Consider the following 25,879-nt stretch of genomic DNA (forward strand, 5'->3'; position numbering starts at 1 on the left):
GGCAGCCCTTTTGTGGGAGTGCCCTGTGGGTGACTGGGGGAAGCAGAGCTTCTGGGCCCCGCGTTAAATAGCTTAGGGCAGTTATGGCAATAGCACTTTTGTCCCTGTCTGCATATTAAGTAGAAAATGTGCCCGTACATTAGGAAGTGCGTGAATCTCTTTTGGGAGAACTGCAGAATGGATTTATACCAGCAACCAGCAAATAAATAGGGAAACCTGTATTTCTTCTGCGATATTAATAAAGACGACAGATACTCAATTTTTACATTAAAAGTATTGTCACAGAAAAGCTGGCAAAAAGCGAGGATATGAAATGCAACTTTTGAAACTTTTCTGTAGCTTTGCATTTTTAGCTTAGTGCTCAGAGACCTGGATATATTCTGCTTTATCAAACTCCACTGAATTTAAAGTTTATACATCAAGTTCTAGATTCCAGAACGAGTCAGTTTTACATCTAGTGGGAAATGTATTCTAGCAGAAAAATTAGTATCGATATTTTCTGAACCAATAAAACTATATACAAATATACCTTGTGCATTATTATCTTCCGCTGAGCAGGTTCAGCCATATCAATCATCTTCTGAACAACATAGTTGGCATACTGGTCCTTCATCATGGTGTATAAGGCACTGTGAGGACCATCATTCTGGCAACAGACCTCATCAATAAGTAAAGCTCTTTCAGCGCGAGAAGCGTGAGTTACACATTTTTCTACCACATTGCTGAAAAATAAGACAAATGTATTTGTGATTTAAGATGTAACGTTCTTTTAAGTAGCAATTTTAAATTTATCTGAACAGTTCAAGTGTCTTAACGCCACTAAAGAACGCACTGTAAACACAGCAGCAAGTCCCGATTTCCAAATCTTTTGCCTGTAATGACCAAGGAAGGTAAAAGATTATATGCTCCTACTCATGCAAAAGTAGTTTTTTGATACTTATTATCTTGTAGGAGACATTTTCCACTGGACTTACAGTAGATACACTGGACCTCAGGCTGCAGAGGTATTCTAGTACGTCTATTTCGGTTGTGGGCCCATTTAAGACACAACAGAGAAAGCCAGATAAAAAGCTGCCTGCTTCCTGAATGAAGGCGCTTTTCAGGAGTATGCCTGGATCAGGGGATACTGTCAAATATTTCTGTCTGTAGAGGAAGCCTCTGAACTTCCAGATATCTCAGAAGCTGGAAAGGCCATCAATGCTTATAAGATAGCAAAGTGATTCTGGTCTTAAGTTTGTGCTTTAGAAATTAAGCAAGTTCCATGGAAAGGGCTGCGAACAGCTCTATTTAGGCAAAGAAAAATAAAATCCAGATAAACTTGCTAGTTTGCATACAATCACTTTTTAAAAGAAATGCCCCCATAAGGTCACAGGGCGTTTCTACCTTATGAGGTGGTTAGTCTCACTAAATCACCCAGCACGAATTCTGAGGTGTGTTTTCCTTAGCAAAAGGCACATAATTGGAAAAAAGCACTGAAGGATGAGGTTTAGGTTCTAATGTTAAGAGTAGTTCAGGACTCCTACAATAGTCTTCGAGACTTCCTAATGCATAAAATCCTTGTCAGGCTGAACCACCACTTTATACTTGTAAATTGCTTCGCCGGACTGATAAGACAGACAGGAAGCCGCAGCTTATCATCATGAGCAAATCCACCAAGTCCTAGGAGAGGTTTTCACCTGGCTCTACGGATCCTCACATGGAGACTTGGAACCCATTCCCTGCACTCGTACAGAGTGAACCAAAACCACTGCGTGAACCCGTGGAATCTTCTTTGTTTTGCTACAGAACAGCATTTCCCCTTTCCCTTCCCCAAATCTAGTATAAAATACCACTAGCGTTCATTTCTATAAAAACACGGAATGTCAAGAGGCAAGTTAAACAACAGAAAAATACATATCATAGCCTTTTTGTAACACAATAAATAAATCCGATGCTACAACTTTAAAAAGGTTAGTGAACCTTTAATATACGAAGGCTGTGCAATACCTGGCAAATTTGTGCTGACTCAGAGCTAGAACTTTTCCTCGTATTTCTGAAACTATTTTACTCTTGTCTTCAGGACGGCCGTGCTCCAGTACATGTTGAATAACGTAATTTCCGTATTGATCCTGAAAATAAGATGACTTCAATTTTCTTTTGCGTTCATACCAAGTAATCCATATAGCTTTTGTATATTTGTATAAACTTTAAAATTAGTATTTGCACAGACATAAGGAAAAATACAACAATGTCAACATTATAGAAGCAAAGCGATGCAAGAAATACTGCACCAAGAATTACTTAAAGGACCACAAAATTTACATGCAAAATGTAAATAATCCGTAAAAAACATCATTTTGCTAAAGTACCTTTTATCCTCTTAAAGTAAGAAGTCCTCAAAATTAAGATCATAATTCTTTAACAGCTGTAATATCTCCCTGAACTTTGGTTCTCCAAGACAGTTTTGTTTTAACTAGAGACTTGCTTACACAAGAAACCACTGAGAAATAAACTAGGCTGTGAATACGTCGCAAAAGGCAATTGTTGCCTTTTTATGTGGGGAAATTCCTACTCAACACCAAGTCCCTTCCCATATTTTAAACTGATTCAGTTTCAAAGCCAATTGTAGCACTTATTTCGTTCCTCTGAGACCAAGACAGGAAATCATATTGTATAAGGTCTTTTGCCTTCTTTTAGAAAAGATGCCCTTTTTGTATAAGGATATGCAACACGTATATTTTTGACAATGTATTTGTGTTTAGACATTATTAGAAGTCATCTGAAGGACATCTGAGTGAATCAAGATAAACTACAAAAAAAGCAATCTTTGCAATAAAAAAAATACTAATTCTGTGCATTTACAATGTATATTCGAAGCTACAGTCAAAAGTGTAAGAAAAAGGCTTTTTATATCTTCTTTGCCTCCCAACTTCCAAATTCATTTTCATTAAAACTATGGAAGGAAAGAAAAACAAAAAATCAATATCTACAAAACTAAAAAGAGGCAAATGCATTTAAACTATTTCTTAAACTAAGAAATAGGAATAAATTATGACAACAATAAAAAGCTCTAAAATGCATTAAAAAATTAATATACGCACTAACCTGCACTAGCTGTTCTGTGTGTTGATGCAGTTCTTCTAAGATTGGCAAAGTCTGCTCAGCAGTACAGTGTTCCAGAATACGCTGAATTACTCTACAACCATATGGATGAGTTGAAAGTACAAATACCTTAAAATAGGATTGCAAACTGGAGTTAAACCAACAGAACCAACTGAATATATTTACAGATATAGTAATATTACCATGTTCGAAATGGAATTGAACATACTTCTATAAAAAAAAGTTTTGCCTGCCAATATCAGAATTCCACCTCCAGTAGAACTCATGAAAAGATGAAAACGCAGTCTTTTTTGTGTTTTAAGGACTCCAATAATTGTACAACTAAGAACCCAAGTTTTCATTACAACGTTTCTAGCTTACTTAGCTGCAAAGGAAAGCCGGGAAGTATGACCCTTAGTTAAGCACTCTTCACCTTTCAAGCTTTCTTTTTAACTTTGTACTTAATTTTCAAATTTCAAGATTTTTGACATTTATAAAAAGGACTTCAATTACTGTGGCTGATTTTCACTAATTCCACATTCCAGCATATACAACAGGCTCCCTGTTACAGTTATTTATAAACGTTATAAGTACTCAAAACATACAGTCAAAATCTTGTTTATTCCTTTTGCTTGTGTCTCCAGAAACCAGGTTTGTGTTTCAGGGATTAATTCAGAATATTTAAGAGTCAGTGTTGGTCAGAACTGAACACAGAATCTTGTCTGATTAGACACAGATACAAACGATGCAGGAGGCAGGCAAAAAAGATACGTATTGTTACATGACACGACTAAGATGTGGTATTTTCCATTTACGCTTCAGATTAGCTAATATTTTTTAAATATAATTACTTGGAGCTGAGGATGGATGTAAATAAACAGAGTCATATTTTAGTCAAGGGGCTCTATTTATGGTTTAGAAACTGCATCTCATCTGACCCATACACACTTCTTGATGTAAGAAGACCCAACCCTAGAAACCTTGGTATGCCATTTACTACTATGTACAACAATAATTCAGGTATTGCTGTTGTGTAAAACACGAGAGAAGGATATTGTAGATTTTGTTAAGAAATACATTTGGCCATCCATTAAAGTAAAATTGAGTAACCCAGCCAAGTTAGTAAGATTTTACAGTTCTTCGAGACTATGAAAGTACACGTTTGTCTCACAGTATTAAAATCTTATTTAGCTGCAGCATGTTCTCTAGCCTGCAGCACAATATCAATCTTATATTAATAACTTTTTTGGAAACAAACCCCCCAACCTTAAATAAACAAATACGCTTAACACTAGCCCATATGTAGGGAACAGATTAGTATATTTCTTCAAAGTATTTCCTTAATGATAGACATTAATGGGGAAACACTGAAAGACAGACTTGCAACATAAGCAACAGAAGAAGAAAAGGGAAATTTTAATGAAAAATATGTGCTAGAACGCAGACATTTTATTATTACATCAAAAAAGGCAATGTTAAGAGTTATAAAGGAAATCTGAAATGGCATATCACAAAATTCAAACGGAAAGCCTGGCCTTAAGGCAAATACAGGTCTTTCTCGAGCCTTATCTCCAACATATTAATCTTTTTACAGCACGTTAACTGTCTCTTCAACAGCTTTTCCATTTCATCATCCCTTTTTTATCCTACTTAAAACAAGCTGACTGCAAAGCATCAAACACTATCTTGTATATGCAAATGATGGAAAAAGATCTGCAAATCAAAGCAACCCTACAGACAAGGAAATGAGCTGTTGTCACTACCTGTCCTTTGAACGCATCAATGATGAACTGGAGCGACTGGGGTTGAACACACTCAATACATTTTTGTACAACATGGTTTCCATTCTGATCTTTCACACATTTCAGAACATGACCATCCAACTCTTTCACCATTTCATTCTGGAAAAAAAAAAAAGATTATCTTTGTCTTTACAATGATTTTCCCCCTCCCTCAAAGGAATATCCCATTTCATCCTAACTATCCAATCCCCGTATTCACGGGTGGTTTACTTGTATAGCTCAGCAATTTAATTTAAACAACTATTTTAGTCCCTAGGGCATTTCATAATGAAAGGAATCATAGAATCATAGAATTGTCTAGGTTGGAAGAAGCCCTTGGGATCATCGAGTCCAACCATCTACCCTACTCTACAAAGTTCTCCCCTACACCATATCCCCCAACACCACATCTAAACCTCTCTTAAACACATCCAGGGATGGTGACTCAACCACCTCCCTGGGCAGTCTATTCCAATGCCCGACCACTCTTTCTGTGAAAAATTCTTTCCTAATGTTCAGTCTAAATCTGCCCTGTTGGAGCTTGAAGCCATTCCCTCTTGTTCTGTCAAGGAACAATGAACAACTTCAGCAAGTAAAAAGATGGATACAATAGAAAGAAATAAAATTAAAAAGAAGTATTGCTCTAACTTACAATTACCTGCTGGTCAGGTGAGATTGACTCAAGTGCTTTCTGAATAACACGACAACCATACATCTGTAGGGCTAACGGCAGAACGTGACCACGTATGCGTGTTGCTAGGGCTAACTTTTGATCCAGGCTTCCAAACTAAAAGAAAATAAATATGCTGTTAACAAATGAAGACATATTGCACCATGCTGAAATTTACAGGTCAGAGTAAGTACTTTCAAGATGTATTACAGGTTTACTGCGTGCCTTGAAGGATTTTTCCCTTTGTGTTTTTGCTGGCTATATTTACCAGAAGCTTTTATATTCTAAATGCAACGTTTTGTAATATTCCACATTCCTGCCACATACCTGCTATCAAATGCATGACCTTGAAAGACAACAGAAGAGATCAAAGTAGTTTATACTTGACTGTAGGAATATTTAAATGTAATAACCTGATTATTTAGACTGATTATACCAGGGAAATTAATCAGAGATTACTGTAATATCTTAATTAGAATCACATTTTCTCTGATACCTCAAATTTGTACTGGTCAGTGTATCTTACATCTTAGAATCATAGAATGGTTTAGGTTGGAAAGGACCTTGAAGATCATCGAGTTCCAACCCCCCTGATATAGACAGGGACACCTCCCACTAGACCAGGTTGCCCAAGGCCATGTCCAGCCTGGCCTTGAACACCTCCAGGGATGGGGCCTCAACAATGTCTCAGGGCAACCTGTTCCAGTGCCTCACCACTCTCAAAGTGAAAAAATTCTTCCTAATGTTCAATCTGAACCTGCCCTCTTCCAGTTTAAAGCCATTCCCCCTCATCTTATCGCTACATGCCCTAGTAAAAAGTCCTTCCTCGGCTCTCCTGTAGGCCCCCTTTAGGGGCTGGACGGCCGCAGTAAGATCTCCCCGGAGCCTTCTCTTCTCCAGGCTGAACAGCCCCAACTCTTTCAGCCTCTCCTCATAGGAGAGGTGCTCCAGCCCTTGGATTATCCTCATGGTCTCCTCTGGACACGCTCCAGCAGATCTATGTCCTTCTTATGTTGAGGACTCCAGAGCTGGATGCAGTACTCTATGTGGGGTCTCATGAGAGTGCAGTAGAGGAGCAGAATCACCTCCTTTGACCTGCTGGCCACACTTCTTTTGAGGCAGCCCAGGATACAGTTGGCCTTCTGCGCTGCGATCGCACACTGCTGGCTCATGTTGAGCTTTGTGTCAATCAGCACCCCCAGGTCCTTCTCCTCAGGGCTGCTCTCCAGCCATTCCCCGCCGAGCCTGTATTTGTGCTTGGGATTGCCCCAACCCAGGTGTAAGACCTTGCACTTGGCCTTGTTGAACTGCATGAGGTAGGCTTGGGCCCACCTCTCCAGCCTGTCCAGGTCCCTCTGGATGACCCCCCTCCCCTCCACCGTGTCTACCTTGCCAAAGAGCTTGGTATCATCGGCAAACTTGCTGAGGGTGCACTCGACCCCACTGTCCATGTCGCCGACAAAGATGTTGAACAGTACAGGTACCGTACAGGTTCCCCTGAGGAACGCCACTTGTCACCGTTCTCCACTTGGAAATTGAGCTATTGACCACAACTCTTTGAGTGCGACCGTCCAGCCAGTTCTTTATCCACCGAGTGGTCCATTTGTTGAATCCGTCTCTTCAATTTAGAGACCAGGATATCGTGTGAGACAGTGTCAAACACTTTGCACAAATCCAAGCAGATGACATCAGCTGGTCTTCCCTTGTCCACCGCTGCTGTAACCCCTTCGTAGAAGGCCACCAATTTGTCAGGCATGACTTGCCTTTGGTGAAGCCATGCTGGCTGTCACCAATCACCTCCTTGTTTTCTATGTGCCTCAGCAGAGTTTCCAGGAGGATCTGCTCCATGATCTTGCCAGGCACAGAGGTGAGACTGACTGGCCTGTAGTTCCTTATTTCCCTTTTTGAAAATAGCAGTTATGTTTCCCCTTTTCCAGTTGGCAGGAACCTCGCCAGACCACCACGATTTCTCAAATATGATGGCTAGTGGCTTAGCGACCTTATCTGCTAGCTCCGTCAGGACCCGTGGATGTATCTCATCAGGTCCCATGGACTTGTGCACCTTCAGGGTCCTCAGGTGGTCTCGCACTTGATCTTTACCTACAGTGGGTGGTTCTCCATTTTCCCAATCCCCACCTTCGCATTCTGCATCATGGGCAGTGTGGCTGCAGTCCTTGCCAGTGAAGACTGAGGCAAAAAAGTCATTGAGTACCTCAGCTCCGCCTCTGTCCCCGGTAACCAGTTCTTGCACTTCCTTTTGGAAAGGGCCCACATTTTCCCTAGTCTTTCTTTTCTTGCTGACATACTTAAAGAAGGATTTTATTTTTGTCTTGATGTCCCTGGCCAGATTTAGTTCTATCTTGTATACAGCAAGCAAACTGTAACAGGAGGGTGTGCGGAAGAAAGATTTCAACCCCTGAAGTAGTTTCTTGGTAACTTCACGTGGCTTGAAGGATAATTCTTACCATGGGCACTTTGGGAAATCTATAAATACCTGGGCTTCGAAAAGCAAAATCAAAAGGGTTTTGTACACTGGCTGTATTAGAGTAAAATTCGACCCATGTTTTTCAGCAATAGCTAATTCCTGCCCATATTATTCCCTCCATGGTGCTACTACAACCTTCTGTGCTGCTCCATGTTGAGCATAGTAGAAGCCAGTCAAGCTTCATAACAATATACATAACCCTGTTCCCAGATCCCCACACAAGTCCTGAGCTGGCACAGTACAATAGACCACACAGAAGCGATGGCCTTGACAATCAACTGGGTGGCACCAGCAATATTCATGCAGCACTGCTGTGACCTGTCAAACCCCACACCTCTACTTCCCTAAGACTCTGAAGAAAACTCAAACAACTTCATCTTCCTATTTAAATAATGAACTAAGTCTGTTAGTACACCTAAGGCCTAGTGCACTTTTTTTCTTGAGAACTCTTCCACAGATTTATGATGAAAACACTCAATTGACAATGATTATCTATGCATCTATTCTATCCAACATAACATTACGGAAGAAAACCCAGCAATTGATGACCCTTGAGCAAGATCAAGATCTTACACACCATATGTCAGCCATGCTTTTCAGAAGATATTTTGATTTGCAAAAAGGATATAAAGTAAAAAAAAAAAAAAAAAGTGAGCACAGTGTTTCATAGATTACTCATTAAAAACTACATTCCTGTTTACAGCAACCACCTTATTTCTTACTGGATATTTTCCAGCTTCACCTTCTATCTACCCGGATACTTTGATACGGTCCTTGATTTACAGTATACTACGCTAGATACCTTAGATACCTTATCTACAGATAACTTTTTCCAGGACACAGGTATTAATTTTTTCTTCTCTCTGTTAGTCAAATCTTGTAACTTATTGATAAGGCTTTTTTTTTTTTTAACCCCAGTTTTTAACAAAAAACAAAGCTTATGATATCCCTTCCTCAAAATTCTTCCGCCTCAATGCATTTTATGTGAGTTTCTACATATACAGGACTGGATGAAGTTCACACAGCTATTTATTTGGGTGCAAGAGCATTTTCTAGACTCACTCTTTACCAAAATGCACTAACCAACAAAAAGTATCTTTCAAATCTTTAAGTTCCTCATCATCTGCTGAAAATCTCCATAAATTACACTAAAGGGCTTGCAAAGCCTGAGTGTGCAGCCTGTACGTTCACCAATGTTCACCAACATGTGCACCACCGGTGTAAAGAGAAACTGTGCCCATTACGAGAAAAAGCAGGAGATACAGAAGAGAAAACACGTGTGCAGTGTTACACGCTTGGGTTCTGTGGTAAGAATCCAGTAGAATTCTGCTCCGATGTTAAGAAAAAAAATCAGTTAAATTTAATCAGATTTTATTTACAGCATTTCATTCGCATTTCTGTTCATACACTCAGGGTTATGCTTACCTCAAAGAACTTCTGTATTACATAGTTTCCAAACACATCAGTCATCAATTGATATGCTGCTTGCAGGATCTCATTAAATACCATCTGGCGCTCAGCTGGAGTAGCTCGCTCCAGCTTTTGCTGTATAAATCTAAGTGCAAAAAAAGGTACATTATGCTTTACATAAACAACAGGAAAACCTCTCAAACACTGTTTCAATGAGACACCTCAAGATTCTAAAGTATTCAGCATTTATAAAACTTATTAAAATGAAAGTACTGCCTTTGCATATAAAAGGGTATTTTAGTAAAATGTCACTTAAAAACTTTCATTTGAAAAGGATTAAAGATGAAAAGAATAACGATAACTAAGTACCTGATGATGTATTGCTGAAAAATGGTTTTACATTCCAGATGCCAGATATTTTGTTTTCTTAATCAACGGCTTTTTGATACCTAAATACTAGAGTTTACAAGTCTAGTTATGAGGCTATTTCTACACTGAGAACTTCTACAAGCAGCTAAATGAATACCACTTTTATAGTGAAATTTCCTAGAGAAGAAAAAGGTCAGTGTAAGAGCAGGTTCTCCAGTTAAGGGCATGCTTTGTATTAAGATACCTAGCAGCTCACTCAAATGTTTCATGTCAATATAACAATACCAAAGCAGTAAAATATTATTAAGTTATTAACTTTACTATAATAATTACCTAGAACCATGCTGGTCTTGGGAAAATTCAACAATATGTCCTACAAGGTCTCTTAGTTGAAGATTGGGGAAACGATTGTTTCTGAAATCTTCCAGCAATCGACTACGTCCAGAAGGCATAATATCAGACCTACTGTAACGAAGGCGTGAAGGAGGGAAGAGCTGACTGGTGGAGCTAAAAAGACTGGAGGTACTTGCTGCACTGCGATACTTTGCTTCGGCTCCAGGTGCTGCAGAAATATAGCGACCACTACCATTTGTCAGTCCTCCTACAAGGAAGCAGTTCTGTCAGTAAAAGCCATAAGGAAAATAAGCAAAAGCACAACAGTAAGTGTACTAAAACTATGGATACACCCTGGAGCCAAAGAAAACAACAGTGATGTCTTGTTATTTATATTTACCTCATTACAGTTGGAGGAGTTAGATAGCTTTATCTTCCAATAAATAAAACCATTTTCCTCCCCATTTTTATTTTATGTGAAGGGCACCAGGAAAAGAAATGTCATTAGAGGAATATAACGAAGCAGGTAAAGCGAGCACCCACTCAGACTTACAGAAACTTTAGAATTGGGTGGGCCTTAGCTTAGTGGGCAGATTTCCACTTCACAAGTAATACTGACTTATATCCTTGTTATTGAAGTTAGCCAATTATTTCAAAATAGACCATGAAATCTGAACTACCCTTCAGTCCCTACTGAGATACCTCTCCAACTTATAGTGCGAAAGGGCATTTTTGGGGAGGCACACATGGTGCCTCGTCATGCTGTACCTATTCTGCAGGATATTTAATGACTTCAGCATCCCAGGCTTTCAATCTGGTACTTCTTGTAAGCACTAAATATGTCAAATTTCAAACCAAGTAACTAAGAATGCTCTACTCAATTCTAAAACAACCAAAGACAGATCAAACTGAAGTTCTTTTTAGAAACATGAAGTCCTTTCCTTCCTGCGAAAACATTCATCGCTCTCACTGCATTTCATCTTTCCTGACTTTCTAAGAACTGAATTGCCTTCTTATGTCTAGGTCCTGCTCCTTTTTGCTAGTGATTCCACCTACAGCTATCATCGTCTCACAGGCCTGTGAATTTCTCCTCCCATATTGCTCTCTAATCAGTTTAGGTCACTGCACTCCTTCAGCATGCCTCTCTCCCCTCCACCTTAACACAGGCAGCAATTATCATAATAAGCATGCAAACAAAGCATCTTTCCCAACTACAGTGTGATTTTTAAAGGGATACTGCTACTGTACTACAACCAGAAATATTCAAAGACAATTCCTACCTAGAAACCTCAGCTCTTCTACTTAAAAAAAACACAACTAAAATTATCAAGTATGAATTGGAAAAGGAAAACATTTTCAGTTTCCCTACAAATTAACTAGAAAGCCCTTTCAAAATGAACAGAAGAAATATCTACATTTGAATTTAAAATAAATTGCAGTATGTGCTGTTTGAATGGTGCTCTATTACAAAATCAATTAAAAAAAAAAATAATCAGCTGACAGTGCCCCAGTCAAGCCTTCTTTTGGTTCCAAGTATTTTTAAGGCCAGGCAACAACAGCATTACAGTGGGCTGGTAACATATTAATGGTATGTTTTTCAAAAAGTCCAATTGCAATACCAGAATCTGAGGTGTTAGTGCTCTGCAAGACATATGAAGCATCACATTTATTGCACTGTATATGATTATGCCCTAAAATAGAAATAATTAGTATTTAATTTACAATTAGTTTTCAAAATGCAGTGGTAAGAACCAGTAAAGAATCAGTAAATACTTTATGCCCCAAAATGCCTTTTAAAAACCACTACGTTTTCTTTTAAATTAAAGCCTCTTCGTTATTTATAGCCAGAAAAATCAAGTTTTTTTAACTATCATTTTTAGTTTCCATTGACAATCAGTATTTCAAGAAAAGAGCTGACAGCAACATCACAAAAAGAAAAAAGAAACCCAACATTCTGCAGGTGAAGCAGTATGCAGAGGGATGGTCTACAGTAATTTCTCTTCTAGGAACAGCCTTCTAAAGAACAAAAAGCCATATGAAATCATGGTATTTCTCATCCAGATTATTTAAAAATATGAATGAAATCCTATCTTCCCTGTAAATGGTGTGTAGTAACACTATAATGCCACAAGAGGGCAGCAAAGCCTGCTAAAAAGGGTATCTTATAGGCTACTTTCCTGTCGTAGCATCTCTATTGCTCCACTGATCACATGCTCAATTCTGTGCCAGAAACTAATAGGGTATTTGACTATATGTTCACAAACTGCATGGCTCTAATTACCATAAACAGTCATGGAATTGCACGTGTGAAACAGGAATTGTTTCATCTTTTCTTTTTTTTTTTTTTTTTTTTTTAAATTTTAGCTGATCCTTCATGTAACTATAAATTAAATGTGACAATTTGTCCAGCAACTAAAATAGAAATTAAGAAACTCGGTAGCTTTTAACAAATACGCTATATACGTGTAGTAGAACTGTACGTATACAATACACTTCACAGTCAGGATTATCAAGCCTTTCTTCAGTCTAATTTGGGAACCATCTCTTTTTAAGACTTGTAAGACAATTATGCTGCAACTGGGAGACTCCTGTCTAGCCTGTGAAACTACTTAAGACGATCAAGTTAAGCAGGATCATAATACAGGAAGGCTGAAAACATATCCATCATGCCTAGAAGAACCTGTCATACTTCAAAAGCACACAGAAAGCATAACCTTGTAAAACCCTGGACACTATTATAAAAAACATTAATTTAATAGGTAATTAGCTTTTCTCCTCATGTAACCTTTTATTACAGCAGTGTTATAGCTCAGTGGCAACTGAGATTTGAAAAACAGCAAAACCCTCAAAATAAAAGCATATTGTCATAGGTACTTATTATATGCAGATATACTCTTGTATACAATGGACTATTTTCTGAAATACTGTACTCATTACTTTCTCAGTCCAAAACCACCAAAGCATTAGTGTGGACATAAGAACACCTGGTCTCCTTCCTGAAAACTTTAAGTGTGAACAGCTTAGAAATGGAAAACTGAAATCTGAATTCTAGTTACCCAAATCCTCCTGGTTAGCACACCACATGCCCATGTTCTTCAAGAACTCAGGACACTTGTTTCACAGATTTTGATTCCAAACTAGAAAGGTAACAGCCTAGGTCTTATAAATTACTTGGGGAACATACCCTACTGAATAAAGCACCTACTCTAAAGCTTTTCTGCAAACACTGAAAATTTAAAAGATTTATCAGGCATCAGTATAGCCACACAATTACAAACTGCTGGGGAATAAAGTTCATTCTTCAGAACTATCACTTCTGATCTCCTAAGACAAAGATCTCCAATGCAATGAATAATATTAAGTTGTTTTACAGTTTAATTGAACCTAAGTCCCTGTGGCTAGTCCATAGGGATGAAGAGGCACAGAGAAATAAAGGGGATATAGACCATCTAAAGCAGAGCCTTACTAAGCTTCACGGACACAAACCATGTTAAATTACTAACTCCTTAACATGGACAGCATATTTAATGTAAAGAACATGAAAAAAATATTAAAAACTAGATCTAGACACATTGTTTTGATAGCATTAGTCTGTTAGTACTTATTACCAAAGTATTCCTTCAATTGTTTCTAACCAAGACATAAAACAGACTAAGCACACAGTAACTGTTGTTTAAATCAGTCAGCAATGTTATTCTCTAATAAAAGACGTAGGAGAATATAATAAACACTTTAAACTTGATTGCTGTGAAGTATTTGTTAATCTGTAAAAAATGTATCTTCATCTCATCCTCAGCTAAAAATTTCATCTTCATACATAAAATAGAATCACACATATATGTACACATATATACGTATAATTTATGAACCAATGTAAGTGCTTATTATGCCTGGTTTGCCGAAGCCCTACAGAGTAGGTACACAGCAGAGGCAATGCAAAGTTCCCCATACTGTCTTGCCAAGGGGCCTTCACTCTTACCCAGAACGACCACTTCTGAAAATAAACACCACACCAATCTAAACTACTAACAAGCTTGGCTTGCAATGCACAGAAAGTAATTACCTCCAAAAGCCCAGATTTTAAAATCCTACTCTACACCAAACCCTTAAAATGCTGCCATGTACCAAACAGAGTAAGCACTACCAATCTAGAAGGCTATTTTATAGCATCGGAAAAATACTTCCTCTTGCAGTTTTTTGTCCCTGGGAGTGAAAGGGTAGTTCAAATTCATGACCTTACTGCTCCAACTGACTACAGTAAAGAAGCAGTTACAGACAACTGAGAGATCCCTTCAAATACAGGAAAACTGACACTACAACAAAGTAATCGGCACATTCCTATTTTAGGATGTTGGATAAAAGTTGGTGAGAAGAGATAAAAACAGTAAAATATCACAAATTTCTTGTAAAAGGGAAATTGGTCTTAAGCTACAAATTGCAGCAGTGTCTGACAAAGGGGTTATAAAACCATGCACCCTTCCCCAGTATTGTGCTCTAGTGTTCTGGTGGCTGAAACAGGAGCAACCGAGTTTGATGCCCATTTTAAAATAGGAGTTAAACTTAGCTGAACCTGTTGATACAAGCAGGCAGGACAACGAGTTTTGAAGGTGGAGGGAGAGCTGCATTTGACAGGCATTATCATAATACCAATGGAAACTGCATGCAGACATGAACTTACAATGTTGTTCTACTCTGAAAAGTGACTACACGATAATCATACCCTTCTTAAAATATACTTCTATTTGATTTCAGGTATAACTTCTCATTTGGTGAGAAAGCTTTGCCTTTTTATTTTTTTTTTTTATATGTCAGAACAAAACAAATGCTTCCAAGAGTGGTTGATGAACACACCAGAATAAATTTAACAGGACAGACAATTAACTGCAGAAATAGTCTTCAACTTTTTGTGATGATGCATCTTGGATGTACTGCGCAACGATACGACACGGGGCAGAGTGCAGGAAATGCTAAAAAAAATTACTGCATTTTTATGAAAGCAAAAAATCCAAAGACCTCAATTGCCAAATTTCAGGTTGATTTTATAAGGTAGCAAAAAGTTTACCCGTAATCAAGATCCACTTCATTTGGAAGATGAAGAGGCAGCACACATGGAAGCCAACAAGGTTGTGTCAATTTTCAGAGTACAACTGTACATTCTGGCCTTTACATACTGATCTAGTACATGATTTTAACAAACTATTATGCTTAGTTCACACTGCCAAACAGTCCAAAATGGATTAAAAAACAGTATTTAACAATTGCTGCTGACAGAGGTAATCCTCTGTACTGATCGCAGCTTATTTTCTCAGAAGTGAAAAAAGTCTTTATAACATTTATCAAATGTGAAACAACACAAAAGTTTAACTGTTTTGAATTTTAGATAATGCCTTCCAAAATTTGGTTTAAGCATAGTTTTCAGTAATATGAAAACTATTGTGAGAATACTTTGAAAAGAAAGAAAGAAAAAGATTTCCATGATAACCCCATTGTCAGATGTTCAGAACTTTCTCAAAAGCCTCCATTTGGGCTGAAACTTTCCATGCTTGGTCTCAGCCCAAAGGTGCACTTTGTAGACCTGAAAAAGGAAAAAAGGTAAGTAAAAAAAATAAAACGTGCTGAAACATCCCCTTGCCCAGTTTTACTTCGGGTATTCAGCACTTAACCGTGAACGGGATACTGAACTGTAAATGTAATATATTTAAATTACTTTTAACCTTGTTATACAAATCACTCACACATTTCTCAATTAAAGTGTATTTTGGTAGGCACTTTTAATTTTTTCCTGGTTTATTTGCACTAAGAGAAGTACAGGGGATTAGGTTGCCTATTACAGGCACAAAACTGTGCTCTGAATAGTTACTGGAGCAACAGGCAACTCAGTCTTGAAACTACATCCAGCTTCATTGTATGATTTTAGCATCCAAATTAAATGACTACCAGTATTTGCAGCGAAAAAAGGGAAGTTTATCAAGTAACCTCATGTTTGAGGCACTCTCTTGTAAATATACTATAGGCTGTGGTGGGGTTTCTTTAGGTCATTTTTAATTTTTTTAAAAAAAAAAGGTTGAGCTCCCATGTCATCTAACTAGCTCAAAAAAAAATTTAAAGGATTACCAGCATAATTCCTTAAAAAATACATCCGATAACAGACAGCCACCACTGCCAAAGCCTTTGCTACTTCTTTCACAAATGCATTTTCTTTTTTTCCACCAGCCTGGTGATAAACTATTGCCTTCCTGGCAAAGCATCTGGGCCATGAGGTAGTAGCAGGCTCACCGATTCAAAAAATCATCTTTCAATATATTTTACATTGAGAGCTTTGCTCACTTTTCTACTTTATCACGGTAAGGGGCAGTCCTGAAAAGTCACTTCACTGTGAAATGCAGTATCATTTTAAAATGTCCTTAAAGTGGTAACACACTGAAGTAGAAAGAAAAATAGTGCACCTTTGCTTGGCATACTGTAGAAACATAATACAGAAAGGACCACTGATAAATAAGTCTTTACTGGGCTCTCTATCGGGCTTCTGCAAGGGAAGAAAAATCAGTTGTTGGCCCGATACTGCAAAAAGCTGAGTGCCCTCCACTGTCAGATCAATGAGCATTTAAGTGCACTCTTCACCTCTGAGGAACGGCCCCTCTTCATTACAGAACTGTTTTAACAGCAAAGGTAATGTGACATCTCTTATGCAACATATATTTTACACATAGAAATACATACACACATACAAACAGAAAGTGTTTTTTTGGTTTTTTGTTTTTGGTTTTTTTTTTTTTTTTTTTTTTACCTAAATGCAAACTGGATGAGGATCCATGTGATGAAAGTGATGGCGGTGGCGTAAGTGAATGTCCTGGCGTTTGGCTTGGCAGAGGCATGCCTATTGGACTTGGAGAGGAGGAAAATCCCAGACTATTGTAAAATGGCTGCCCTATGGGTGCTAGGCTGCTACTAGATCTTTTGTACAAGTCAGAGCTAGTAGATAGAGAATCTCTCCTTGTGGCACTACTACTTGCAGAACTGCCAACTGAAGAAGAAATAAAAAGACCCTAATTACACAGTGTCAACTGAATAAAACCTATCCCCAACTACAGCTGGGCAATAACAGATGCGATCACAATAATTACAGCAATCGTTATGACAAAGACAATTACTGTGATAACCACACATGCTTTTAAGTAAAACTAAGTGGGTATAAACATACCACTGATAAGTAATTTCACCAATGCCCATGTCTTTCAACATTTCATTCTAGACTTCTCACAGTAATATTGCAGTACTCCGTTTTAACCTCCTGGCTTTAGGCTTTGGGACAAATATGGAATTTCTGAGATTAGATTATACTGTCACTTTACAGAATAAATGATTCTAAAAATATTTCCACTAAACTCTGATAAATTTTTTCCACCGCTAATTATTAGTCAGACAGTGAAACTTCATTTCAGGAAAAAAGGCTAGAGACAATTTGTTGCTGCTGCTTAAGGGCTCAGAAAATAATCTGTGTTGCTGTTCAGCTGTTTCTGAACTTCCTCTTGTTTGTGAACCCCTCACCTGTAGGAAAAAATTGACTACTTAAAATTCCCTATGAGAATTATGGTTCTCAAAGAAGTATTTTGAAAAGACATTATAAAGGAGGAATAGGCTAAGAAGAACATAAGAAGCAGAGCAGAAATAGGAAAATTAAGGAGAGAAACTGAAAATGTGATTTTACGGCTATGGGTATTTCTGAACGTCAAATTAGACTGGAAGCTTTGGATAACAGTGTATTAGCAAAAGACTGGTTATCCTGCACAGCATCACTCAGCAGGGCGATGAATAGTCTAGGATAAATTAGGAGAACAATAAAAAGTTTTTAGAAATGTTAAATTCTAGTATCTGTTGCATACTTGTGAAATATTAAAGTGCCTATTTAAACACTGGAACATTATTATACTCATGAACAAACCCAAGATTATGGGTATTTTGATAACAGAGATGCTTAAGATGAATTTGGAAAACCAATTTTGACTTCAACTTAAAAAGGAAAAAGCCAGAATTTATACATCCATAATCTTTACCCTTGTCAGGTACCTTCCACTAAAGCTGGCAGCATGGCCCAATATAAAGGTCGCCTGATCCTTCCCATTTTAAGACACTAATTTGTTTTCTCCTAACATTAGCATCTTGGCTAATCCTTTTCATGGCAGGTACCTGCTTGGACCAAATTTTTCAAAGTTCTGCCATTTCATTTTCAGTGTTCTGAAACATTGCCATTTCAAAAAAAAAAAAAAACAGGCAAGGAAAGATGTTTTATCCTAAGCAAAATAATCCAGCTACCTATTATTTGAGAAGTTAATGCTTTCATGTACTCAGACCAATGTGCTAGCAACAGGAGACCTTTATTTTCATGCTCTCTTTGAGTGAAAAATGTTAGCAAAATCACAGTTCATACAATTTCAGCACAGATCTGCTGCAAATTCATAGCTGAAAATTTAAACTCCTGTCCATACATGGCACATCTGAGATACTGATAAAGGTTTTCCTGCAAGTGAACTTCTAGGCTTCTGTGTGCCATGCCAAAAAATGAACTCAAACTGCTGGCCAAGATCCCATCTTGTGTTTGGAAGGCCCATCAGCCAGTGTGGAAAGGGAGTTTTCTACTTCAAATGCAGAGGAGACAAAAGCCAAACACAAGAAATAGACCGGGGGGGGGGGGGGGGAAGAAAAAAAAAAAAAAAAAAAAAAAGAAAGAAACCAGAACCAGGAGGAGAAGGTCAGACAAAGGAGCCAACAAGGAGACTGCAAGAAAACTGGCAAGCACTTTCAAAACCAGTGGGACTGAGGATGAAAAGAAAGCAGATCTGAAGAAAAGTTAGGCTGTAGAAGGTATACGTGACTGGGTCAAAAAGACTGGAATAGTAAGTTGATGATGGGAACATCACACAATACAGGCAGAAACAGAAACATATTTGGGAAGGGGAGGGGAAGCGGGAGATAAAGGTTGCCTGGACCAGGAAGGAAGACATACTAAAGGAGAAGCCAGAAGGAAAAGATACTGGACTAACTAGGCAAGGAGACTGAGAATAAGAAATCAGAAGAGCAAATTAAGGCAACAGTTGAAAGAAATCTCGAGATTTGAGACTAGCTCTGCAGGTTCCAGCTCAGCTGGTGAACCACATGAATGTTAATATGATGCTACTGATGGATTTTTATTTTTCCAACTATGAAAAAAGCTCAGGAAACTTTAGCGTTCTTTCAGGGTTTCTTACTCAGCTAAATTACTGCAGCTTAACAAGTTACCGTGAACCAGCTGAGCTGCATTTTCACACACACACACAAGCAAAGCTCACAGAAACCAGAAGATAGCTTGAACTAGCTTACCCTTCTTCACCACTGTCTAAGCTAATGCAATTAACTTTGCACTTGTTACAAGCCAGAAGTAGGCATCTGGAAAGCTACTGTAGTTGATCTAATTCTTAGTTACCTGTTAAGCTGCAGTAACTTACCATGTACCTAAACCTTTAAAATGGAGTATGAGTAACTTTATAACGAAATAGCTGAGATTGTAAAGTACATACAGCCGTTTATATGGTACACTCGCCTCTTCCTGTTTTTTCACTTAATTGTTCAGTCATTTAGCTGGAACATGCTCATCTCTGCATTTTTTGCAGAGCTTTCCCCCCCCCCTCCTCTGCAACAACTGAAAACATAAGGGCAAGATCTGTATTGCCATCTGTCAGTCTTTATGGCTATATTTTAACTGAAATTCAACCTTTGCACCACACTGAGGGGAGTTACAAAGAAGCTGAAACTTTGGCAAATAAAAAATTAAACTTGTTTTTAATTTGCCTCAACATGCATTAACACCATTTGTTTAAATATTCATCTGTGCAATTCATATATACATACAGTTCAGGAACTCTAAAAAAAATTATCAGGAAGCATTTTTTAAGTGGCTATTATGGCAAGTACAATTTATACTTGCCAGACGGGCACTTTCAATATACTTTTATTCCAATAATACTACTAAAAATATTTCAGGTTTAGACAGCACCTTTCACCAGCACTTCTCAAACTGCAAAAGCATAGGCTTCCTGCTTCCCTGTGGAAACTATCATGCTAATTAAATCACCTAGGATACTGCTGCAAAAATTCAGCATATGCTGTCTATGCTGAAGGCTTTGGACAAGCTCTGGAACTGACCTTTGCTAGAAGAAAAAGGCTTAATCTCCTATGCCAGAAAGAACTACACTGATTCTTCTTAAGTAGATAAACAACTAAAATTTGTATTCTATGGAGGTCCTTGCAATAATGCTGGATAAAGACTTTTATGACTTAAAACCATTCTATCTAGAGACTTAAAATGGGTGCACTGCATGAAATATGCAGATATACTTATGATCACTATCTATCAATGAAATTAAACTATACCTAGAGTGAAACGCAACTGCTAAGAATTCACTGAAATCCTACAAGTAGCTCAGGACAAATTATATTACAGAAAACAGCACTTGGATAGCACAATTACTTTGCAAATATCTGCTGTGGTATTACGGAAAATTAAGAAACTCTACACGACTGAGTAGCCTCTACTTTTTTTTTTTTTTTACATTTTGTTTTTAAATTACAAAGTGGTATGTTTAGAGTCTCTTACTCCACTCTTTAAAAATCAGATATTAGAGAGGATCAGTGTAAAATTTGATTCTGGATTTCCTAGCATTAGTTTTGCTAAAGTAAATAAGGTTTCAGATTATTTTATGAAAAACAACACTGCGCTGGTACGCAGTATATTTAACATCACTATTCACCTCCACTTAGTTACCAAATAACAGGTATCATGTTTTAACACTGAAGGGCAAGTTTTTCCATATATTAAGGTATCTTCCAATAATCTTTCTTTCAACACTTACTTTTTAATTTTAATTATTTCCTTTGGGGCATTTAAATTTGTAAAGAATACTGGTAGAGTTCATAAATTTCCCCCAATTCCTACCCATCTGCAAGATATGCAACATTATAAACATGCTCCACTGATTTCATTAAAGTAATAATAAGCAACTCAGTGCTGTAACTTAAAGAGATAAATAGCCAAAGGAAATACTCTTTAGAAAAGATATTTTGCTTGCCTTACTAATACTGAATCAGATCAAATTTAGAAAGTCATGCTATTTATTTATTTTTTTTTAAATAGGGATTTTCCTGACATGAAAATTACAACAAAAGAACGCATATCTCAAAAGTCATTAATCGTTACTTTAAACACAGAACGAAGACTTCCTTGGAAATAGAAAAAAAAGCTTACTAAAAACAGTAACAAACTTCTGGGGCAGAGTACAATGATCAATATAGAAAAGAATTTTGGAGATACCTATGACTACAGGATATTCTTCAAAAATGCATCTTGTATACAGAGCCCAAGTGAATTTAAAAAAACCCTTTTCTTCCCCCATAATTTGTTTTAAACTCAAATAACCTATGTTTGCATTCTTTTTAGAAATGTATGTGTATATAATATGTCTGGATACAGATACATTTTTTTGCTTAACACAAAAGTCTCACAGAATTTCCTCACTATGTTAACAACCTACCTGATGAGCCAAATCCACCAAGTGCAGAGCCGATAGCTGCTCCTAAAGAGCTGCTACTTCCAAAGCCAAGAGATGTGCTTCCTGGTTGGCCAGGACCATGTGAAAAAAGGGAACTGCTCTGGGAGTTATTGGTCAAAGAATTACTGCCATAAAATGAACTGGATTGTAGGCTACTATTTGTTTGCTGTTGCTGTTGTTGTGGCTGGGCACCAAGTGGCCGAAATAGACCGTTCGTGGCTCCCGCGAGATTGTTTGCTGTTCCTCCAGCTGAAGCAGCTGCAGCTGTAAAACACATGTTTTCAATCATAATTACTCTCTCAAACATTTCTGACTGAAAACGGACTATTCAGATCTAAATTGTATTTTCTTGAAGCCCTCTTAAATAAGCAGAAATTCACATATTAAAGGACTAAAGGAGACCTTACAGTATTACACAGTCTTTAATTACCCAAGGAAAAAAAAAAACGAAGACAGCACACGTTGTAGGCTAATCAAGACTGTAGAATTGTTAATGTAATTGAGGGAATTTTCAGTGTAAGCATATAAGACATTACTGTTTACAGAACTGTACTTTTATATCCAAAGTTGCCATAGCAGAATTGCAGCTAAGAGTCAGTCTAAGACATCTTCAGCTACTAATGTCAGAAGTGAGTTCTGCATAGAGAAAGAAACTTACAGATTAACTTAAAATCTAATTTTCTGAACAGATTAATTTAATTAATCTGGTGTTAATATTCTGGATTTTAATTTAACAAATGCAATAAATACAATGGTTCAGTAAAGTAGCACCAGACTTTATCACTGATAAAAAGAGAAAAAGAAAACTAGAGACTTTTGATATAACTAATTCTCCTCTTCTGCTTTTCATTCTATAGATTTTTTCCTTGCCACGCTTTTCAGGAGAAAAGCATAGCAAGGCCCCAGAGCACTCCATCATCTTCTGCCAGGCCGAAGCAATGAAATGATGCTTCCTAGAGGACACCATTTAGGGGATTGATGAGAAGTGCATGTTATATGCATGGGGAGACGAAAGGGGAAAATGTTCATATCTGACAAGCAACAACATTTGCAGAAACGTGCTTATATATGTATGGGGAGAGGATTGTAAATTTGAATTAAAAAAGGAAAACTACATCTCAGAGACAGAGCAGTGTCTCTCAGAGAAAGGGAGGTGACAGAATAAGAAAGAGTATGTGCAGTGTATCCTTCACAACTAGAAAACGTCACAGATGCATACGAAACATATCAACAATATCAGATACCAATCAACCAACATTACTGTTAAGATTCAGTACAAAAGCGGAAGAAACCTCCGTGCAGGATCAAATACTTACCTGCTTGTGCTGCTGCAGAACTGATTATAACAGGAGTTGAGGCCACCAACCTGACTGGTGCTCCAAGGCCAGTTCTTGCTCCAGGGCCTACTACTAAGGCACCAGTCTGATCGTAATAGGCAGTGGGAGCTAGTACTTGATAGCCTACACAACACAGAATACAGGAATTAGTAGTACAGATAGTCTCATGCAGTCAGCATTTCTCTTCTTGAAATATTCTGACAACAATCTACAAGGGGGAAAACAGCATTTCTGCCATATGTCCTTAGAACGTCAAACTGGACATTAAAAGAACAGTGAACCTCGTAAAACAGTGTGACAAAAATCTTATTTAGGAATGCTCTACATAACTTTTTTAAAAAACTAGAACAGCTAAATTTAGTAGTCTAAGGTTGAATTTTATTTTCGAGGTTAACAAATTAAATTTCTAACACCATAGTGAAAAGGTACAGGAACAACAACTGGCCACATATTTGTATCATTATCAAATCAACTTCTTTTAGCAATTTAAGATATTCTACATTCCTCCTGTACTCCTTTGTACATGGAAAAGGTGGTAAACTCTGTACAATTAAAGGGCCGAACTAAAGGCAAGTTTGGCAATTCCATACATTACCTAGCCGTGCTTAAGAGTCCATATACAAATACACATTAGGAAAGGAATGCTCTATGTGCAGGAATACCTTGGACCAGTCAGTTTCACAGAAAAAAAAAAAAAAAGACTAATCCAATTATAATTTAATTCAGCTGATAGCTGAGAGTTGGAACTGGGGGAGAAAAAGGAGGAGGGATCAAAAAAAGGAGAAAAGAGAGCAGCAGGAAGGAAAACATGATACAAGATATGAATGAAGAAACCAAGAGACAAAAAAAGGCAAAACAAAAAGCTTTATTTAGGACAAGAGCAAGAGAATTAATTTTAAAGCTCTGACATTTTATAATGAATACCTGGACTAAGAATCCCTAAAATATGGAAGACAAAAGCTAGGATAATCTAAGAAAGGGTGCTGACAATGAAAAAGTAACACTGTCTAATTGTTAGGTTTACTATTCTTTATAAAGAAATAAAACAAAACCCAAGAGAATTTCAATATTCCTCCCATGTTCAAATATATACTAATGCTATTAAGAAAAAAGTCAAGATCACAGAAATCACACATCTATTTTTGTACATGTAAGAACCAAGATTCTGCATGCTATTTTAAGTCAGTTTCCATGTACGTTCAGAACTAGGTCTAGCTGAAATAAATTCTCTCTGAAATAAATATAGACCTGAACATAAAGACCTGGGCCTCTAATTCTAGGCGAGTACCAGGCTTCCAAGTCATATTTTCTCCTCCTCAACAATTTCTATAACATCTGAGTAACCTCTTCTGCCTAGAGGCCTCGCTCCAAAACCAGAGCTGGAAATACCATCTGCCTACTGGCCTGGTGGTTATGGTTCTCTACAGGGAAGCTGGAAACACAGGTCCAAATTCTCTCCCACTAAGAAAATCTGAGGATGTGAAGGAGACCCAGATATTAACTGAACAGGAGAGCAGTGATGTAAATACAGATCTTTAAGTTCAATTCACAGTTCTGGAGATGAATGCACTATAGTGGTTATGAACACTTGTCATTCCTATCATTCCAAACCTGTTTGTTCTCACTGCTCACTACTTGTTTTGCATTCCAGGTGCAACTACCTCCTGTTTCCCACCAACAGCACAGGAAGACAGTTGTCCTCCACAGCATTTGTCTGGAAGTCTGGCTAGTTAGAGAACACCCAAAACAGGTTCTTACAATTGAATTGGCTAGGAAACCTTCACTATAGGTGCTACCGCCCCTTCCACCTAAAAAAATTGTGCTGTGCTGCTCTACCACCTTCCCCACTAAGAAATACTGCTACATTCCCAAGGCAGGGAAAGATGATAGCGACTGCCGCCTGTCTTACTGTAGTTCTGTAGAGAACACAGAATAGAATATTTGAAGATGACTGACACGGTAGGAAAGCTCTTTATAATACTACATACGTTCCTGCATACATTAACATGCTTAATTAGTAGTACCTACATCATTTCTACTTTTACTCATAACGTGATCAATTGATAATACCATGCTGGTCTTGCTATTTATTACTGTCATATAAAACCACTTTTTCAGAACTCAGAAGTGGCTAATACTTACCAGTATTTACTCTGTCCACCTACCCTCTTCAAACATTCAAACCCATGGATAATGATATAGCTGCATAAAAAAGGACTGATAATATATTTACACTGTTGTGCTCATCTAAAACTAATACACAGCATTTTATATGACTTCAGATCCACAGTGTAAACAAGCCTATTTTCCAATGCAAAATACTTGGGGAAAAAAAACAAACCCAAAAATAACTTACACGCTATTGTGTAAATTAAATTTACTGGGATTAATACTAATGCAGTTTAATTCTAGATTTTCTAAAATAATTGACTAGTATGACTGCTGAATTAAAAAATGGAAGCAACTTGAACTTGCTCTTTGTATTACAAAATTATAGAATGGTTTAGGTTGGAGAGGTGCTCCAGCCCTTGGATCATCCTCATGGCTCTCCTCTGGACACTCTCCAACAGGTCCATGTCCTTCTTATGTTAGGGACTCCAAAGCCAGATGCAGGACTCCAAGTGGGGTCTCACGAGAGTGGAGTAGAGGGGCAAAATGCTCAGTTTCTTTTGATATTGTGTTATCTGCGATGCTACCCCCAAACAGGTCATTGAAAATTAGTAATAATAAGCTAGGTTATTAGCATCAAGATACCATCCATCACAGAAAGTTCAAGCTATGTATGAGAACTGATGGGTGCTTCTAAGTTCCTAATCTCTGAAATGAATACA

The 25,879-nt window shown here is 37.6% G+C and overlaps 1 protein-coding gene across 3 annotated transcripts in view; it reads right to left on the reverse strand.

Annotated features, from left to right (window-relative positions):
- The window catches only part of PUM2 (pumilio RNA binding family member 2), a 70,007-nt gene that overhangs the window by 1,904 nt on the left and 42,224 nt on the right, over positions 1 to 25,879 (reverse strand). The window contains exons 11-20 of one of the 3 annotated variants that reach the window (XM_082481843.1): positions 23,028 to 23,171; positions 21,694 to 21,975; positions 16,917 to 17,153; positions 10,130 to 10,397; positions 9,443 to 9,572; positions 5,521 to 5,649; positions 4,845 to 4,982; positions 3,085 to 3,210; positions 1,987 to 2,108; positions 530 to 722 (exon numbers count right to left, since the gene is read on the reverse strand). In XM_082481843.1, the coding sequence (XP_082337969.1) occupies positions 530 to 722; positions 1,987 to 2,108; positions 3,085 to 3,210; positions 4,845 to 4,982; positions 5,521 to 5,649; positions 9,443 to 9,572; positions 10,130 to 10,397; positions 16,917 to 17,153; positions 21,694 to 21,975; positions 23,028 to 23,171 (1,769 nt within the window). Of the gene's footprint in view, positions 1 to 529; positions 723 to 1,986; positions 2,109 to 3,084; positions 3,211 to 4,844; positions 4,983 to 5,514; positions 5,650 to 9,442; positions 9,573 to 10,129; positions 10,398 to 16,916; positions 17,154 to 21,693; positions 21,976 to 23,027; positions 23,172 to 25,879 lie in introns of all 3 variants that reach the window. The other 2 variants (XM_082481842.1, XM_082481841.1) reach the window with 2 other exon arrangements.

The sequence above is a fragment of the Vanellus vanellus genome (assembly GCF_965231255.1).
Source record: "Vanellus vanellus genome assembly, chromosome: 3".
NCBI lineage: Eukaryota > Metazoa > Chordata > Aves > Charadriiformes > Charadriidae > Vanellus > Vanellus vanellus.